The sequence below is a fragment of the Malurus melanocephalus genome, unplaced genomic scaffold (assembly GCF_030028575.1).
Source record: "Malurus melanocephalus ecotype Western Australia unplaced genomic scaffold, MMel_1.1 scaffold_59, whole genome shotgun sequence".
NCBI lineage: Eukaryota > Metazoa > Chordata > Aves > Passeriformes > Maluridae > Malurus > Malurus melanocephalus.
The window spans coordinates 1,284,287-1,298,519 of NW_026623291.1; the positions used below are offsets into that span (position 1 = coordinate 1,284,287).

The window sequence follows — 14,233 nt, forward strand, 5'->3', positions numbered from 1 at the left end:
CTGCCCTTCCCTCTGCCTTCCAAAGGGGTGCTTGGGGACTGATCCCCAGGAGGAGCTGATTCCCGCAGCCGCTGTGCACGGGCGAGTTGGGTGGCACCTGGCTCTGACAGCCTGATGGGTTTGATATTGCAGCAGAAAAAAGGCACAGAAAGCATCTGCAAGAGCTTTGGAGGTAGAACGCGGGCAGCCGTGCTGAACCCCGGATTTCATCTCCCAGCTGTCTCGCTGCGCAGGGAGCTCCCYGGGGAGCGGGGAGGCAGTTACAGCGCTTCAAAGGAAGGCTATAAACCTCCGCGAGTCGCTGAAAATCCACTTTAGTTTCCTGCTATTTCTCTCTTCTAAAAAGGGTCTCGTCTGTCTGTGACACATCAATGCGCTCACAGGCAGCGTTTTTCTTGGGGCGAAGCTGCACGAGCATATGTGAGATTTTCCCAGCAGCAGCCAGTTGGAATTGTTCTTTTTYCCCCAGCCTGGCTGCCCTGGTGGCCATGACATTATTTTGATCTTAGTGCATTCGTGATTTTATTGCAAACTTGGCCTTAAAGCCACTTCCCTCACCTCATCCTGCCCCAGTCTCTCCCTTGCTGCCCAGCCAGGGAGGCAGTGCTGATTGAAAAAACAGAGCCRTTTTCTATAATTTTTTCCCTCTATTTCTTAACAAATTAGAGTAAGAGAGACCTAATTGCAAAGGAATCATTGCAGGCTGATTGCAGCCAGCCCCAGCTCTTCCCTCTGGACACAGCACCAGGAGTGGACAGTGGGCAGGGGCCAGAGTGGGATTTGGGGGGAGATGGGTGACGCTGTCCAGTGGGGAAGGGGACACCAGAGACGTCTGCTCTCACCAGTGCACGCCACAGCAGCAAACACCCAGCACTGGCCGTACTTGACTGGCTGGCACCCAAACTTCTTCCACCTCTTGAGAATATCCACGCTCCCAATCCAGGCCATGGGGCTCATCCCGTCATCGTAGCGATTGTCCCACCGCCCAAAGAGCACCCCCTGGTCCTCATCATTACAGTTCACCTGTGGCAGGAGAAAAGGGGWTGGATGGARGGCTGGAGGGGCAGGAGCAGGCTGGGGAGGGAGGGGAAGAGCCCTTGCCTAGTCTCACGTGCTGTCACCCACATTAGCACCCTGTGCCCATGCAAGAGCTCGCTGGCATGTGAGTGGACATGGTGCTAATTAGGGATGAATTTTAGAAAAATGTCCTCCTGCCTGGGAATTTGGGGGTGATWATCCCAWMSCTGCTCCTGGGATGGTCTGYGCCCACCCCTCCTATTCATCWCTCTTAAAATCCYCTWAAAAGGAKCAATAAAAGGAAAGGAGAGAAAACACCCCAGAGGAGAAGAAGGGTGTAAYTGGGGCAGATGGCAAATGCCACCTTGTCTGTCACAGCTGTGGCTGGGGGKGTTTGCAGCCCAGGGAATGTGGGGTGGTGGGGACAGCCTGCAGGCTGCACCCCGGACTCACCATGGCGCTCACCACCCTGCCAATGTACACAGGGTCATTGCGGCGCGAGCAGTCCCGGTTCTGATCCCGCAGATGTTTGGGGTTTATGTCCAGCATGTTGAGGCAGATGGCTAAGATGTCATCCTCAAACTGGTGGAGAGAAGGGACAAAAGGTTGTGTGAGGTCCCCGCTGAGGCTCTGCCACCTTCTGTCCTCCCTCTCTGGCTCACTGTGATGCCCCTGCCAGCAGAATTGAGGGACACAGGCAGTCACACATCCTCAGGGTCCCCTCCCTGGCCAGCATCCGCTGAGTGATGTCCCCCCTGTCCCCACTCTGCCTGTGAAGACCGTGGGTGACCTCCTGCCTACGTACTGGGGCTGGATCCGGCTTCCTGCAACCACACAGGGRTCAGCACATAGACCTGACCTGCGGGAAAACCCATTTCCCATCACGGCTGAGTCACAGCCCTTCCTTGAATTGAGGCACGGATCCTGTGGAGGCCACAGGCACCCCCACTCCTGCGGGCCCCCAGCCCTTTGCTCGGGGAGGAACGCTGAGCAACCCCTGTGCCCTGGGGACTGCAGCTCGGGGTGTGGGCGCTGCCTTATCAGCACCCCTGGCACGGTGCCCRGGAATTTGTTATCAAGCACCAGCTCCTGGCACAGCAGGGCCACCCCGATTAGGGACATGTGGCCATGGGGCCCCAGGAGCTATGGAAACACTCCCCTTGCCCTGYCACGCTTTGAAGTCAGCGCATTTCCCCTTGGAAATGAGATTCCGGTTTCTGTGACCCGTGGCTGCCCTCCAAGGTGCTGAGAGCATTTGGGGTGCATGTTTGCCAGAGGCACACACATGGCACCAGTCCCTGTGTCCTGGGTCAGCCAGGGGTCCCTCTCACCTGGCCAAAGTTCCACGGGATGGAGAAGATGTAGTCACAGGTGCCCTGGTAGATGAGCCCGTGCTGGGACAGGACGTACTCGCGCCGCTCGTTCTCGTCACGCATGAAAACCGTGTCCTCTGTGGGGACAGCCAGTGATKGGGACAGGGCTCTGCCCTGCACTGCAGCTTCCTGACCCCCTCCCTGTGCACGGATCCGGTGGGAAATGAGGCACCAGGGGCTGGAACTGCTCATGCCTTAAACAGCTGCTGAGGAATTTCAGCCCAGGTTGATTTGGGCTGATGGGAAAATGTCAATGGGTTTGTGGTTTGCTTTTCATTCTTCCTCATGTTTCTGTCTTTCCTCCCTTTTATTTAATGGAGATGGGTCTTTTCCCAGAAAGGGAGACCTTCCCTGGGGTTGCAGTGAGCAGTGGAAGTGGGTGTGCTGGTTCAGCCCAGACCAAGTAATTTCACTCGCATTAAAACAACATTTACTGGAAATGTTTGCAGAAGGAAACCCCACACGTCCATCCCCAGTGCTCGGCACAGCCCTGGTTGARCAGAGCTTCCTACAGCCCCTTATCTCTGCAGAGCCAGCACGGAGCATTTGAGATCCCGGAAACCAGGCAGTCCAGGAGCAGGGGAAGGACACGGAGAGAGGAAAATCCCAGGGCTGTTAAACCTTGCAGCACTGAGCTGAACTCCCACGCWGATTCTGGCTGCCCAAAGTGAGGATTTCTGCTTAGACCTGGGCTGGGASCAGGGCCTGGAACACCTGGGATCTGCAGTGGATTGAGACCAGCTTGGGGGGCATCCCAGGTTTCCCTGAACCTTGGAATCCCTGGGCTCAGAGAGGTGGAAGCCTCACCTGGGTGCCAGGGGTTGAAGAGCAGGAAGAAGTCCCCGATTTGGAAGCTGGAGCCCTGGTAGTCGGTGGAGGCCTCCAGGGTGATGCTGTAGCGGCCGATGCGGGCGTCGGGCGGGGAGCAGAGCGACACAGACAGAACCTCCCCATCCTGCTGCTGCATCACGGCGCTCCAGCACGACTCCTCGGGACAGTCCGTCATGACAAAGTGGGAGCTGGTTCCTGATGTCTCACTGGGGCAGGGCCCTGTCAGGAAGCAGCAGGTCAGCTCGCCCCGGGAGCCCCTGCCATGGAGGCTGCACCAAGGGGAGCTGCTGGACCTTGGCTGTCCCAGCCTGGGAACATTCACCGTGTGGTTTRTCGGGTACTGAGGGCACGGGGTAGGGCAGCTGTGGGGAGCTCAGGCGTGTCTCTGTGTTTGGGAAGGGACAGACTCGCCCTGTGGGCATCCCTGGGCCAGCAGACACGGGAGGTGCTTGCCCAGGCGCTCACCCCAGGGCCAGCTCTCTGTTCTCAGCTGCACCCCACTGCTGCCTTTGCTCCGAGCTGTGTGTCCCTGACCCACAGCCCATGGCACAGGGGCTGGCAGAGCCCGGCCATGACCCCAGCCCCTGTCACTGTGTGCCCCAGTACGAGCGTGCAGCCTCAGGCGATGCTGCAAGCTGGCCAGGATTAGAGATGACCTCAGTGGCCAAAKCGCCGAGCCCAGGACACTGCGATCCTTGCCGGCCCCTCCAAGCTGCAGCCAGGGCCAAGCCACCTGCACGGAGCCAGCTCCAGAGCCGCTCCCCGGAGCTCTGCCCGGCCCCGCAGCTCCCCGGGGCACAGCCTTGGCCGGCAGCCGAGCCTGTGGTGCCACTGTGCCACTGTCCCCTGCCGGAGCACAGCCCCTGCTGTCCCACKGCGTGGGCGGGGCGCCAGGCCAGTCACCAAAAATACTCGTGAACTCATGAGAGTGACACAATTTCTCCTCTCGGGGAGGATGGGCTGAGCTCACGGTGTCCTTTTGGCAAGAGCCAGCCCGGCGCTGCCGTGGGCTGGGCGGACACAGGAGCCTGCCCGTTCCTCCTCCTCCTCCTCCTCCTCCTCCTGCTCCCTCCTCAGCCCACAACATCCCCCTGGACTCGGGCACCTGAGCAGGGCTCTGCCAACACGGCTATTGCAAAAACAGCTCTATTTTCACTCTATTCTCCCCTCCCTCTTTCTCGTGGGAGGTGGCACATGCTCTTGGTGGCTTTGCTGTCCCAGGACGGGGGGACAGGTCTGGCAGCGTTGCCTTGCCAGGGCTGCGGGTCCGGCCCCGGTGAGGAATGTGCTGGGGCCGCTGCCGGTGGGGTGGCACTGCCACGTGTCCCTGCGAGCACTAAAGCACCTTTGCCCTCTTTCTGCAAGCGCTGGGGCTGGGCTCCAGCCCAGAGGAGCCTCTGCCAGCCTGGTCCTTGGCCTGGGAGGCTGTGCCTGTGGCTACTCCCCCTGCAAAATCCAGGGACTGCCTGGTGTAGCACGCCTGGAGAAACTCGGGGGTGCGAGTGGGTGGACAGCCCCCGTGGAGCTGCTGGTTTAGGGTGAAGCTGCGTTTGGTTTTGTCACCAGAGCTTTTGGGGTTGAAAAAGGAGAATTTTACTCTGCGAGGAAACTTGGGTGCAGTTTTACTTTGAATTCTGGCCGGGTTGACTCAGCATGGTGCTTCATCCCCAGAATAGCTCTTGCCTGAGAAATAGTTTCCCCTCCCTTTGCTCTGAGCTGGCGGGGCCAAGCCCCTGCCCGGTGGCTGCATCCAGCCCTGGCTGTGAGAGGAACAGCCCAGCCCTGGCCCAACTCGGGGGGCTGCGCTGGGGGGCTCCATGGGAACATTTCCTTTCCCCAGTGTTGTGTTTCCTGAGCAAACCCCGCTCCAGGGATGTCTGAGGGGCAGCAGGGCTGGGTGTGAAGCCCATCAGCAGAATTGCTGTGATACCCCTGGCTGAAAAGACACCCTTTGCTGATGCTTCTCAGAAGGGCAAGAGGGCTGGGCAAGGTCCTGGCTGCAGCCAAGGTACCTCCTGGTGAGCTGGCAGCTCCAGCATGCCCTGAGTCTGGCTTGGCCTTGGGAGGAGGAGGGGGGAGTACGTGATGACGCTGGTGACTTTTTATTTCTTTGTCACTTCCACTCCCATTAGGGAAATGAGTTTCTACCCATTTTTCTTGTGATGTAAAAGCTGCACACAGCACCAGCCTTTCCCAGGTGGGGGACAGGGACTGTGTGACACGGGGCAGGTGCCGGGACACATCCCCTGGGGGAGCACAGGTGAGCCTGTGGTGACACCTGAGGGTGGTGACACTTACACAGCCCTCCCTCTCGACACRAACGTGGCAGCACTCACCCGTCTCSACGTTGAAGGCGAGTTTGTCCACTCCCTCCTCGTAGGGACGGCCSGAGAAGCGCAGGGTGATGGTGAAGGGCTGTCCCCTCCGCACCACCAGCTGCTTGCAGCCCATGTCCGCCGTGCGGTGCTCCCGCCCGTTGCGGTCGCAGTGCAGGTCCCACGTCTCCAGCAGCAGATCTGCCAAGGCAGTGGCACACACAGCTCTAAGCCCGGCACTGTCACACAGCCCTGATCCTTGGGAAGGACGGGTGGCTGGAGCCCATCCCGAGCCCTGGGTTGGGATCTCAGTGAGGGGTCTGAGCCTCCCCCACCCTCACTGCCTGTGCTCCTGGATGTGCCTGGCAGAGCATCTCTCCAGGAGGGCACTGTATCCATGCCAGACTCTGAGCATCCTTCCAGGAGTGCTCTGAGGTTTGGGGTCCCTTCGTGTGCTGTGCGAGGGGCACAGCTTTGGCAGCCGAGCTCACAACGCCTTTTTGCCCAGCTCTCTGCTGTGTGGTGCCATAGAGCTATGGAGCTGCCTCCATGGTACCACATGTGCTGCCACAGCAGTGCCAGGCCTGTGTCTCATGGCACCAGCACATGAGCAAAGCCCAGCGCTCAGCTCTGCTCTCAGGGGGCCTTTCAGTGGGGCTGCTGTCTGTGTGCCCCCACCCCAAGCACTGCAGCTGAGTGAGCCCAGGAATGCCCGGGATGTTCCTGTGCCTCAGCCAGGTCTCCAGCAGCTTCACTGTGCTGACCAATTGGTGAGAGCATGTGTAGATTTGGTGACAGAGGGTTTCTGATGTCCCAAACACATGCAGGCTGCTGTGCCAAAGCACCAACAGCCATGTCCSCACTTCCTTGGGCGCTGTGCTGGAGCAGTGAGATATCATTCATCATCACCTGGGGCCACTGACCCCTGACTGCTCGCCAGTGACACATTAATCACAATAAACAAAAGCATTACGTGTAGGAGAGCACACGGCAAGCTCAGAGCCAGCAAGGGACTGGGTGCATCAGTGGGCAATACTCAGCTTGCTGCCCCATGCCACGGCTCTCCCKGGCCATGCCCATCCCAGTGCCGGCCCTGGTAGGCACCGAGCCCTCCTGGAACCAATGCCAAATGAAAACAGCAGCCCATGAGCTCACCAGAGCTAAATGAAAACACCACCTCTGGCTCTCTGGGCAAGGTCACTCTGCCATATAGGCCCAGCGGGAGCTGTGGCATTGTCACTGTCCCCACAACAATGTGAGAGCTGCTCCAGCTGTCCATAGCTAAGGGCAACGACCCTGCAGCCAGTCCATGAGAACTGTGAAGTGGGGACAGAGCCCAGACAAGCCCTGTCCCTCCCTGCCTCCCCCTCTGAGAGCAGCACAGCCCTGTGCTACGGAACACGGACTGTACAAGTGGAATCTCACGGCTGACAGGGAGCCAAACTCAATAAGTGCGTTCAGAGAACAGGATCAGGGCTCCTCCTTGTCCCAGKCACTGTGGTTATCATCCTCGGCAGATTCAGCAAAAAGCAGATTTCTCAAAGCACAGGTGCCTCCACYCAAACCGATGGGTGCCAAGAGGTGGGTGGGAAGGGGGCTGTGGTGCTGCAAGTGGTTGGAGGGTTTGGGGCACCCAGGAGCAGGAGCTGCCCGGTGTGCTCGGGACAAGAAGAGGCATCACTGTGCCAGGGGAAGTTTAGGCTGGACACTAGGAAAAAATTCTTCACAGAAAGTGTGATTAGGCATTGGAATGGGCTGCCCGGGGAGGCAGTGGAGCCTCTGTCCTGGGAGGCGTTTAAAAAAAGACTGGATGTGGCACTTAGTGCCRGGGTCTAGCTGATAAGGTAGTGTTAGGTCATAGGTTGGATTTGATGCTCTCAAAGGTCTTTTCCAACCTGGTTAATTCTGTGTTTCTGTAGTGTCTCAGCTTTGTGTCTGTGTCAGTGTCTGACCCGAGGGACTGGCGTTGGTATTGCTACAGCAGCGCTGGGAGCCAGGACAGCCTGCGGCACTGTCACAGCAGAGCAGAGTGCTGCCGTCTCACCCAGAGGGCTGCCTGCCCGTGGGAATCACACACACCCGTGTCTGGGATTCTGGGGGCAGCTCTCTGGGAGGTGGGGGCTGTCTCTACCCTGAAGAGCCAAGCATGCGGGATTCCCGAAGATCAGGAGCTCKATTTCTGCCTGAGCCTCCTGAGATCCCCTCACCCTGTCAAGACGTGGGCACACGCTGCTGGCCCAGCTGTCCACTCTCCTCTACCGGGAAACCTTTAAATAGCACCAAACTTCATTCTACGGGTACTGGCGACACCCGCGCCGGGGCAGAGTCGGTAGGGAAGCGCACAGACCGCCGTGGAGCCCGCACGGACCCCGCTGGGTTCGTTTATCGCCGTCCCGCTTTAGTCTTTCCCGTTCCCCATCGCCCTTGAGTTCGGTGAGGGTCAGGGACCGGCTCCAGCCCCGAGCGAGCGGGGGCACCGAGCCCCGGCTGGGACAGGGGTGCGGCCGCTCGGGGCTTGGAGAGGAGCGGGAYCGGGAGCGGGACCGAGCCCGGCACCTGCGGGGGTTCTCCCGCTGTCCTACCTTCGGCCATGGTGCCGGCGCTGGGCGCTGCGGGTGCTGCCGGTGCCGCCGCCGCTGCTGTCCCGGTACCTGTCCCGGTGCCGCYGGCAGCGCTGTCGGTGCCGATGCCGCTCCTCGTCGCGGTCCGGATGTCGGGGAAGCTGCCCCTCACCAGCCGCTGTCCGGCCCCACTGCCCGTCCCATTTATCCCGCCCGCCCCCCGCGCCCCCCCGCCACCGCGGGCCGGCGGAGGGAAGAAAGGGAAAACAAAGTTTCCAGGAAACGCGGCGGTTTTAGGTCCCACCTATTGAAAACAACCACACACACACACACAAAAAAAAAAAAGGAAAAGCAAAAGAAAAAAAATCGCAAAAATCCGAAAGATAAAAACAAATGTATAGTGAAAAATCTTCTGTAATTTGGCATTAAGAGGTAACTCATCTTTTAAAAAACAAAAAAAAAAAAGGAAAAGCAGCAGGTCCCGGAGCCCCCCGGGCTGCCCCCCCCCCGGAATCTCCCGGGACCCCACAGCCCTCGGATAGGAGCTGGCCCCGCTGCCGATCAAGAGGAGGGGAGAACAAGGGGGCGGAGAGGGGCTGCGCGGCTCCCAGCGAAGTGCCAGGACTCGGCACTGTTTTCTCCTTATAAAGTTCTCTCCCTCCTCTGGCCGCGTCCCCATCCTGCCCAGTCCTGGTGGGATGCGCTTGTCGGGAATCGCATCCCCTTCCCATAGCTGAGAGAGGGAGTCAGGAGTCTGGAAGGAAAACGTGTTGAAAACTTTGCTGCTGGACAGCAGATGTGTTGGAAACCRCACTGATTGCTCTGGGACGTGGAAGTGTGCACACAGCAGTGACCAGCACAGTTCCGTGGAAGCTCCTGCCCCTGCACTGGCCATCCCTCTCCTGCCTGGGGGTCCCTGCTGCCGGGTCTTGCCAATGGAACTGCCTGGGGCTGCCTGGCCTGTCCCAGCCCTCCCTGAGTCCCAAGGGTCACCCAACACACTGGAGACCACCTATTGGGGACAGAGTGCTGAGACCCCRCAGCTCCGAGGGATCTTGGGGTTTGGGAGCGCACTGGTACCTTAGCAGCAGCATGGYTTGTTATCAACAAAGTCTTGAGAAGTTTCTGGAATAACTTTTTTCTGTTACTGGTTTTCTTTTGTGTGAGTTAAGCTGCCCAGGCTCAGATCCAGGATGGGGGGTGTTCCTCGTGGACCCCTGAGCTGACTGCCCTCTTTTGGCCTTTGGATGTGTGCAGGGTGGTGCAGCCTGGYCATTGGGAACCATCCTCAGTCTGACAGGTCCCCTTCTGCTCCCCCAGACCCCTCACCCTCTTCCCCTCCCGGGTTTGGTGCTTGGTGTGTCACTCCGGGGCTGTTGTGGGCAATGGAACCTCCTTGTGKGTGGTGCTGTCCTCTGAGATGGCTGGGATCCATCATCAGGATCCCCCAACAGGGCCCCCATGGGGCTGTGCCCTCATGAAACCCCACTGTCCTGGTGTACCCCATTGCCCAAGTGCRTGGAGCAGCTCGATCTCCCTCCCCACACTTGGGGGACAGAGAGCAGGAGGAGCCCCACATGTGTGGGGGGCTCTCGGTGTGTCCTGCTTGGGGGGCACATGGTCATTTTGCAGAAATGCTGCCCTGCAATGCAGCCATGGCTGGGGGATCCCCCACTCCTCCATCACCATCTTTAAGGGGGTGGGGAGAGCGGTTGGAGCAGGAACAGCAAATCCTTGCTGAGAGAAAGCTCGGGACAGCTGGTTTTAATGGAAACGACTCATGTGCTACTGCACCGTGTRTTTGTGTGGACTGGGGGTGTGCAGGTGGTGGTGGTGGGGATGCACCAGGGGCCAGAAGGGCCCTCCTCACCCCAGCAGTGCCACCTCACTGCAGAAAGGTATGCACAGGAACAGCCTGTCAGTGTGCCCCTGTCATGCTGGGGTCCTACGCTCTCAAACTCGAGAACAGATGCTGAAAAAGACAGCCTCTTCCTCTTCCCAGACCCCAGATGGGCAGCACTGGGTCGAGTTGTTCCCATGGATGCAGGGAGGGCTCAGCAGGGGCGAGAGTCCCGCAAGCTGCCCATCTCTCTGGGCATCAGGGCCACAAGGATTGCTGTCCCCTGGCAGGCTGCTGGGGAGGGCTGGTGGCCGTGGGAGCTCACAGCTGGTGTCACCCGCTCCRAGCTGGCCTTGCTCCCAAGGCTGCTTCCTGGGCTCAGGAGCCTCTGCCACCGGCGTTGACAAGTGCCAGTGTGTCTGGGCTGGTGCTGCAGGGCGCTGGGTTCGGCTGTRCCCGCACAAGCCCGCTCTTCCTCCCATATGGAGCGTGAACTCTGGATGCACTCTCAGCGGAGGTGCACGCTCGGGATGTATTGTTTGCTTGAGTTAATGTGTGACAGTCACGGCTGTGGAGGAATTGGAAACGGCCATTTTTCGGCTCGGAAGCACGAGCAGTTTGTTGCTGTAAGGGGTGTTGGAGTGCGTGRGATGTGTGGGGTGTTAGAGTGTGTGGGATGTGTGGGACTGGGCCAGCCGGGCTGTCTGGAGCTGGCCAGGCTGTTGGGGCTGTGTTCTGTCTGGTTTACTGGCCAAGCACAGAACGGGAACGACTCACAGTACCTGTCCCTGCTTTGGCAGCTGGGGCAGAAGTGGCAGGAGACAAGTGCCTGGCTGTCCCCTGGGGCTGTCCCCTGGCTCTGTCCACTCAGGGCTGTCCCTCAGGGACTGTCCAGGGAGCCCTGGGCTCGGCCCCAGCACCTCACCAAGAGGAAACCTCCCCCGTTTCCGGCTTTAGTGCCCACTTCACTCGCCACCTTGTATCGCGGAGGCATCTGTCTGCCCAGGCACTGGAAAATGCCGCCCATGGCAGGCCAGCCACACTACCGGGGTTATTTTTACTCTCCTCACTAAGACAAGGTTGCATTAAGAGGGTGTTTGCACTGCTGAAGCCCAGAATAACTCCTCATTTGCCCAAGGTGTTCAGTGCAGGACTGCGACTTTCCTCGCCCCCGCCCCGCTGCTGGAGCTGCTTCAAAGCGCGCCGGTCCCTGCCGTGCCGGTCCCTGCCGTGCCGGTCCCTGCCGCTCGTCCCGCACACACAGAGCCGCTGTTCGCTCCGCTGGGTGTGTGCCGGGGCGGCTGCAGCCCCTCCAGAGCCCGCACATCCTGACTCAGTCCCTTGTGCAGGCAGATAAACAACCCCTGAAAAGGGGCAGTGTCTGCTCTGAGTCGCCAACAGCCTTGAGGAGCTCTGCCCATCTSCTGCGGCGCTCCCGCCCCGGGTGCTGGCCGGGCTCAGCGCTCAGCCGAGCTCCTGCAGCCCCCGAAGGGATCACCTGGGTGGGGAACCTGGCATGGAGCTGGTGTGGGCTCTGTGAGGGGCCCTGCAGGGCTGGGACTTGGCGACAAAGGGGTTTATGCCCGTGATGACAGGGCCAGTGGGGAGCTTTGGGGGCTGTGTGTGGGCACCCTGGCATGCCAGGTGCAGCAATTGCCCCTCTCACACCTCTGATCTGGGGGAATGGAAAAGCACTTCCAAAGCGGGGAGGAAAAGACCTGTAGCAAACAAGGGTCCGTAAGGCTGGGGCGAGGGAGGATGGAGCACGGGCAGTTCGGGCCAGGTCAGCGGCTGCCTTGGTGACAGCACCACTTTTGGTTTGGGGTTTGGCTGCAACAGGTAGCTCTGGCGCTGGGCCAGGGCTGAGCAAGACGGGCTCAGTGCAGTGTGGGGCTCCCAAGGTGCTGGGGTTTGGAGCCGGCATAAAGGGGGGCTTGTCCCCAGCTGCATGCCAGGCCAAGCAGGGCAGGGAATGGGCAGCCTTTCCTTTGGGAGGAGCAGTGGCTTCTTAAGGGAAATAAGATTGTTTTTCCACCTGGCCCCCCAGGCAGATTTGGTGTGCTCCGGTGTCGCAGCCACAGGGCAGAGGTGGCTGTGGAGGGGAGGCGTCCCAGGGCAGGGGGAGGGATGTGCCGGCAGGGATGTACCGTGCGGGATGTGCCGGCAGGGATGTGCCGGGAGGGATGTGCCGGGAGGGATGTACCGTGCGGGATGTGCCGGCAGGGATGTGCCGGGAGGGATGTGCCGGGAGGGATGTGCTGGTGGGCTCGGATCCAGTCCCGGGCTCTGGCTCTCAGCTCACGTACAGCCTGAGCCAGAGGCTGTTCCCGAAAAATTCGGAGCCTGAACCAGCATGGCCTGGAGGGATAGTCCAGCAGCTGATAATCATCATCTCTGGGGAGTCCTGGTGCAAAGCACCCCCTCCCGTTTCTAGGGGGGTTCAGGAGAAATGCATTATGTAACTGTCTTTGTTTTTAGGCAGAGTCTCTATTTTTGTTTAAAAGAAATGAGAGAAAAAAACCCTCTCGAAAATCTTCTGGTTTACTGGGTCTGCAAGCACGGTGGGGGCAGGAAGGCTGGCAGCTTCCCTGGCGAGGCTCCCAAGAAAGTTCCTRGAGGTGGGTCCTGTGTTGGACAGCAGCAACGCATGCAGGGGAGGTGGATTATCCAGCTGTGCCAAGCCTTTCCTYGCTGCTGGCCCCGGGATGGCCACAAAGCCAGTCCCTCTGTGACACACTCGAGAGTGGGCTGCAGTGCTGCAGGATGGGTTCATGTCCAGTGCCAGGACCACCACGAGCCAAACACGAGTTTCACAAAGTGATCTGGCTGTACCTGGTGCGAGCTGAATTCCAGCCTCTGGTTGTCATTTCCCAGCAGTTTGTTGGAACACCCTCAGCCCTCCCTCCCTCTCCAGGGCGCCTGTTCCCCTGAGGTGCCGCTCCCCAGCAATCCCTCACCACCTTCATAGCTCRCAGGCTCCAGTGGGTCTGCAGGGGGAACAGGAGGATCTGTACTCCTCAGTTGGTGCACAGCGTGTTTGTGCTCCTCTTTGAGTTCACCTGTCCAGATTTAATGCCTGAAGCTGGGTAATGCCCCCAGGGCTAACATGTGAGCCGTGCGTGTCCCCCATGCAGGTCACCTGTGCCCGACTGTCCCGTCATCATCTTCCCAGGGTGGGTGTCTGCAGGGCGCCTGAGCGAGCACTGTGGCACAGGCGTGGTTTCCATCCATCCATCCATCCATCCATCCATCCATCCATCCATCCATCCATCCATCCATCCATCCCTCGGGATGCAGCACAGCTGGGATTTTGGAAAGCAGCTGGGTTGGCCTTTCCCAGGCCAGCTCAAATCACACTGAGTTACGTCCAGCCCTCGGAGCTCTACCCTTTGGCGTTGCCCTTCACCCTTCCTGTTTTCCTTTGGTATCACTGATTTTCTTCAGTTTTCCATTTCTTACRGCCATCCTGCAGCTCCCCAGAGCAACCTCAGCTTGCTGATGGGCAGGACCTCCATTTGCTCTGCTTGGTGATAACAAAGCTTCTCTGGGACATCTCTGCTTTCAGCCACATCCCCAAGCCAGGACAGAGCTCTTGTCCCACAGCTCAGCTCCCTCTGGCACCCRGAGCTGTCTCTGTGTTTACCTGCTGAAACCAGACCCACTGCCCTGGCTGCCACCCAGGAGGACAAATCCAGGCATGACAGTGTTCCCACTGTGGCACGGACCAACTCCCCAACTGTGCTTCTGAACTTTCGTGGGTGTTTGTGGCTGAACCCCAGTGCCAGGGGCAGGAATGGCCTGTGACGRCTCTGCTGCATCAGAGCTGCTGGGGGCTCATCTGGGGGGCTTTGTCACTTCCCACAAGCTGTTGTCACCACATCTCTGCCTCATCACCCATTTYCCACACTTCCTCCTCGACTGGGACAGGGCACAGCTGTGGCACTGGCCAGGAGCGTGGGAGCCCCAGTGCCTTTTGCTCTTCCTCTTCTTTTCTGCCTCTTCCCTCTGTCTCGTCAYGATTGAACCCAGTTACCCTCCAGCCCCCGCAGTTTGCAAGGCAGGGCTTGATGGGAATCTGGTGGTGAGGAGGAGAAGGAGGGCAGGAAGAGTGCATGGCTGTCTCGGGTCAGAGCTCCCTGCTCTGTGCCAGCCCAGGTCCTGTCTGCTCTGCTGGGGCCACAGGAACTGCCATRGGGAAGAGAAGGTCATTCCCTGGGGTTGGGATCTGTGCCAAGCCCTCCACTTGTCTGGGCTGATTTTGTCATCTTCTGTATCCAACAATTTTGATATTCTTTT

The 14,233-nt window shown here is 59.4% G+C and overlaps 1 protein-coding gene across 1 annotated transcript in view; it reads right to left on the reverse strand.

The window, feature by feature from the left end:
- Positions 1-8,298, reverse strand: part of TGM2 (transglutaminase 2) — a 13,134-nt gene extending 4,836 nt beyond the window's left edge. Inside the window, exons 1-6 of the mRNA XM_057365994.1 lie at positions 8,119-8,298; positions 5,558-5,737; positions 3,198-3,440; positions 2,349-2,467; positions 1,471-1,599; positions 843-1,023 (exon numbers count right to left, since the gene is read on the reverse strand). Coding sequence (XP_057221977.1) covers positions 843-1,023; positions 1,471-1,599; positions 2,349-2,467; positions 3,198-3,440; positions 5,558-5,737; positions 8,119-8,128 — 862 coding nt within the window. The 5' untranslated portion in view covers positions 8,129-8,298. The remainder of the gene's footprint in view (positions 1-842; positions 1,024-1,470; positions 1,600-2,348; positions 2,468-3,197; positions 3,441-5,557; positions 5,738-8,118) is intronic.
- Positions 8,299-14,233: the final 5,935 nt, after the last annotated feature.